Below are 5,268 nucleotides of genomic sequence, written 5' to 3'. Positions count from 1 at the left end.
AGTCGGAAAATTAAAATAATGCATTGTATATTTGTTTATCCTGCTATAAAACAAGTTAAACAAAGCTGTGGACGGAGGGTACACCAACAGTAGCGAAATCTTCATAGTTCATGTCTAAGTTTAACATAATATTTAAAGTTGAAAACATAGCATATGAACAAGTTATGGCATGAGATGTATAATGCTTCATAAACAAAGGTAACTTACATGGTGATCTGCTTCCTTTCTCAGTCATGTTGAGCTTTTTCTTTCCTAATCATGAGTTTGTCAATGGTGCGTCGCTTGGTCGCTTTAAATATTGCCGCTGCAAGGACTTGAGACAGAATTATCTCCTTTCCTTTGGTAAACGATGGTCCATACCTGTATGGTCGACGATGGTCGTACCTGATGCTAAAGGAGATTACAAAGGAAGCACTGAAGCACCTCTCCTTAAAATTTAGAGAATTCGACCAGCTCTTATCATGGCTGCCACTTAGATACTTCCGGGTAGTTTTCATGACAGCAAAGCTACAAACACATCTTACAGAATACGATGCATTGCTGTAGATGAAACTAGCCAACAGTATGTAAGGTAGTTAAAATGAGCACATCCTACAGCAAGAAAATGCAACATACATATTAATGCAGCAGTAATTTTAACCCACAAACATCAGAATAGGAAACACTGACAGCATGGAGCAGTTTACTGTGCAATCAATACTCTTTAATGCTGGACTTTCACTTGTAGTCGCTTTTTCCACCACAGTACAAAAACAGACATGACAGCCACAGTCCTTTTTCCAGAGTTGAGTTAGTGACCTCTACTGGTAAAACATGTCAACAAATCAGGTGTTACCGAGGGAAGAATCAGATACTGAATGAGCAGACGTACAAAGTCAGCTTTCATGTTGCTTTATTTACACCATCCACATCATTTTATCCAGATTTTGAGTGTGGTCCTTAAGGACAGTTTGGAACGTACAAATTATTACACAACGAATGTGGCTGAGTAAGTATAAACCCAACAGAGCTTTGTTGCACTTTTATAGTTGACCACAGTCGGCAATGACAACATCTTGTTTAGTTTTGCCACTGTTTCTAGTGCCTTGGGCCTCCATTTTGTCAATAACGTCATTGCCTGCCACAACTCTGCCGAACACCACGTGCTTCCCATCCAGCCTGATGAGGAGAGACAAACATCTGAAATGAGCTGAAACTGTTGATTGGACCTGAATGCAGCAGCCCACAGGTCAAAGAACTCACCACTCAGTGTCAGCTGTGCAGATGAAGAACTGGGACCCATTGGTGTTGGGCCCGGCGTTCGCCATGGACAGCGTGCCCTTCCCTCCGTGCTTCAACATGAAGTTCTCATCAGCAAACTTCTCCCCATAAATGGATTTGCCTCCAGTTCCATTGCCCCTGGTGAAGTCCCCGCCCTTAAAAAAAACAAAAAGACTCAGCATAGGTGGCAACAGGAATCGAAAATGCAACAGCTCTGCCGACATCTGAACTTGTAAAAACTTTGCCTTCGCTGTACCTGGCACATGAAACCAGGGATGATTCGGTGAAACTTGGACTTCTTGTAGCCAAATCCTTTCTCTCCGGTGCACAGAGCTCGGAAATTTTCTGTAAAATAAGACACGGCACTTCACTAAATAAAAAATAAATAAAAAAAGTCATTACAAGTAGAAAGCGCCATTTATTGATTTAGAGCAGGGGTCTCAAACCACCTGAGGTCACCAGCCAGGCTGCATGGAGTAATGCTGCCGATATGAGACAGTGAGCACCAGACATGTAACGGCACCCTCCCCCCTCCTACATACCAGTAACGTCTTTTGTGGTCGTTTTGTATCTTTGCCAATTTGGAGCACAATTGTTTGCATCTTTTTGAAGTTGTTCCGAGTCCTGTTGTGATGGTTTTGTCTCTGGTTGTTCCTGCAGTTGTCATTTTGAATCCATTTCTGCATCCCTTTGCAGTCATTTTGTGTGTCTCACAAAGAGACAGTCCCAATTTCCCCCAGGGATCGATAGAAAACTTGTGATTCTTAAGTCATTTTGAGTCTTTGTAGACTGAGGTTTTGTGGTCGTTTGAATATCTTAGAAGTTGTTTTAAGTAAATTTCTAGTCCTTTCAAGTCATTGTCTGATTGATTGCATTGCTTTGAAAGTTTTAAAACCTGTGTAGTCCTTTGTAGTTGTTTTGCATCTCTTTGACTCCATTTTGAGTCCCTTTCTAGTCCTTCCATGTCTTTGTGGGGTTTTATGCATCTTTTTGAATCTTAGAAGTTGTTTTGTGTCACTTTCTAGTCTTATAGTCATTTTGTGTTGAATCAGTCTGAAGTTACCAATTTACCAAGTAATTTTGAGTCTCTTTGCAGTTTGTGGTTGTTTTGAGTCCTTTTCTAGTCCTGTGTTTCTTTGTAGCCGTTCTTAACCTTTGTGAGGTTTTATGTGCCTATTTGTGGCAATTCGACTCTCTTAGGCGTTAGAGTCTTTTTCTAGTCCTTTGTAGTCACTTTGCAGTCTTTGTGTTTCTGTGTGGTTGTTTTGAATCAGTATGAAGTTCCCAATTTCCCCACCAGAGATCAGTAGAGTATTTGATTCTGAAGTTGTTTTGAGCGTCTCTCTGATCATTCGTGTCTCTTTGTGGTCATTTTGAGTCCCTTTCTAGTTCTTTGTAGTTTTTTTTTTTTAGTCCTTTGTGTCTTTGTTTTGAGTCCATGTCTAGTCCTTCTGTGTCCATTTTGAGTCTCTGGTTTTATTTGTCTTCTGTGGTTGTTTGAATCTCTTAGAAGTTGTTTTAAGTCTCTTTCTGGTCATGTTGAATCAGTCCAAAGTCCCCAATTTCCCCGCCTTGGATCAAAAAAGCATTTCTGTTGTCTTTCTGATCATTTGAGTCTCTTTGGGGTTGTTTGTATCCCTTTCTAGTCCTTTGTGTCTCCCTGTGGTTGTTTTGTATCTCTGAAGGTCCCACTTTCCTCCAGGGATCAATAAAGCATTTCTGATTTTAAAGTCGTTTGGGGTCTCTGGTTTGTTTTGCATCTCTTTAAAGTTTTGAGTCCCGTCCTAGTCCTTTTGTGTCGCTTTGTAGTCACTATGAATCTTTGTGGGTTTTTATGTGTTTTTTTGTGGTCGATTAAATGTTAAAAGTTGTTTTGAGCCTCTTTCTGGTCCAGTTTGAAGTTGCCAATTTCCCCACCAGGTATCAGAGTATTTCAGATTCTGAAGTCGTGAGCGTCTTTCTGGTCATTTGTGTCTCTTTGTGGTTGTTTTGTGTCTCTAAAGTTCCCAATTTTCCCCTGGGGCTCAATAAAATCTGATTCTCAAGTCTGTCTTTTTGCATCTCTTTGTAGTTGTCCTGTGTCGTTTAGCACCCGTTTGTGGTCAGGACCCCTATGGCAAGGGGTTTTAACATTTAATAAGTAAATGAATATGTATTGCAGATATCTGTTATTCAATTCTTCCTTGTCAAAATAAACACGACTTCTTGGGACAAATGAAATTACTTTTGCTAGTTTTATTTCAGATATCCAAAATGAAAAAACTACTTTAGGGATTTAAAGATATCGTCAATTGAATTTTGACATGGCGAAATAAAGTTTTAGGTATCTAAAATATAAGTTCTACTAGGAAGGATGAATTGTTAGCATCTATAATAAGCACTCTGAGCAAGAATGCAATTATGGACATCTAGAATGTAAAGTGTGGTGCGACTAAATGTTAAAATGGCTTGCCTGCTAGTAACAGCATGATGTCTGAGCCACTACAAATGAGGGAAAATAGCTAAAGTGGCAATGTGAGACACAGTCAGTCAGTAATGCATCAAGTAGGCTTTCTAGTTGCCTTCAGGCTGTGTGACGGCGACTATGTGGAAATGTCTTGCACGTTTCAAGCAAACAAGAGCTCTTCTTCCCCTTTCACACTACTGCTACTTCCTCCTTCTCATTAATCATGGCAGCGGTGGCACTCTTTGTCTCACTGTTAACACCCACATTTGGCTTTGAAACTGGTTTCTCAGGCTCTCCCTTCCCGCCTCAACCACAGCCTCGCCCCATGTTCACAGTCACTTCTGAGGTGAGGACCCACAGCCAATCATAAATCCCTCTCAGGTGTGTGGAAAAAGCCAGAACAGCAGCAGCTCTGTACTTCCTGCTGCGTGCAGTACAACTTAAAGCTTACCTGTAGTCTTTGGGACCACATCAGCCCGAAGCTGCAAAACACAACACATTGGCCTTTTGCACATCATGCGTGGATTTAAAATACAGCCTAACCTCCGATTTTAAAGCGTCATTAAATGAATACAGTTGAAATAAATTAAGAAAAGTTTGTTTGTCTTACCTCCATTTCAATCCTGCCGGCTGCTTGTCCACCGATAGTGATGTCAAAGTAAACCCTGGGGTTTGCCATGTTTCAATGCGCGTGTGGTGTGGTTGCAGTGTGAAAACGCACTTGAATGAACAACGCCTCACACACACTTCATCGACGTCTTTCTGTGCATGTACTCACGTGGGTCTGTGCACAGGTGAAGGAATGGCTCCTAACAGCCAATCACAGCCAATGTTTGTTTTTAAAGGCACAAGAATGGGCCAATAGGAGTGCAGGTGGGCGGGGTTGACTGTGAGGAGCAGTTGGTTGGCTGCTCCAGAGGAGGAGCCAGAAGCAGACAGACAGGTTTGAGGAAATGAGCAGATTGGAAACGGTCGTGTGCAAACGTGTCTGAGGTTCAAAGGCGTGTTAGTGGAGGAAGAAAACTGAAGTAGCCTTGTGAACATGACTCACGTTGAGATGTGTCCCAAAGTGTAAAGAAATGTGCTTTAACCAACAACTATAAAACCCTTCTTTCATTTAAAGTCCATTAAAGATGCTTCACTTGCCTCCAGCTACTTATACAGAATATATGTTAAAGCCTGTTGCATGAACTCTCACCAAGCAGTGCTGTGCACAGACATTTTGTGGTTCAGATGCTCAAGTGAAACAAAGGGCACTCCTCTTGCTTGGCACGCCTGCAAAAATGGAGGAAAAGTGTAAGGTGGTTTTTATGTGCCTCCCGGCACTGAACGGGCTCTTTGGGCCTCAGTACATACAGTACATTTCTGCACAGGGGCAATGTCTCGACGTATACGGTCTGCATGTACCAGCTGCTACACATACACACTCACTTTCTACATTTATCACTGATTTATAACAGGCAACATTAAATAAACAAAATAATATTGTTGGTCGTTTGTCTCTGTGTGGATGTTTTGGGACTTTTGTGGTTATTTGGGTCTCTTATAGGTAATTTTGTGTC

General features: G+C 41.4%; 1 protein-coding gene across 1 annotated transcript; it reads right to left on the bottom strand.

Moving 5' to 3' along the window:
* Positions 1-875: 875 nt before the first annotated feature.
* LOC117269579 (peptidyl-prolyl cis-trans isomerase-like) lies at positions 876-4,481 on the bottom strand. The gene is made up of 5 exons (XM_033646691.2): positions 4,317-4,481; positions 4,158-4,188; positions 1,517-1,605; positions 1,243-1,415; positions 876-1,158 (listed from the first exon to the last, which is right to left on the bottom strand). Exons 1-5 carry the CDS (start codon positions 4,383-4,385, stop codon positions 1,023-1,025), a joined length of 498 nt encoding a protein of 165 aa, XP_033502582.2. The 5' UTR covers positions 4,386-4,481; the 3' UTR covers positions 876-1,022.
* Positions 4,482-5,268: the final 787 nt, after the last annotated feature.

Source organism: Epinephelus lanceolatus, chromosome 19 (genome assembly GCF_041903045.1).
Source record: "Epinephelus lanceolatus isolate andai-2023 chromosome 19, ASM4190304v1, whole genome shotgun sequence".
Lineage (NCBI taxonomy): Eukaryota > Metazoa > Chordata > Actinopteri > Perciformes > Serranidae > Epinephelus > Epinephelus lanceolatus.
Note: the sequence above shows the minus strand (reverse complement) of the source record. Positions and strands in the feature narration are given on the sequence as shown.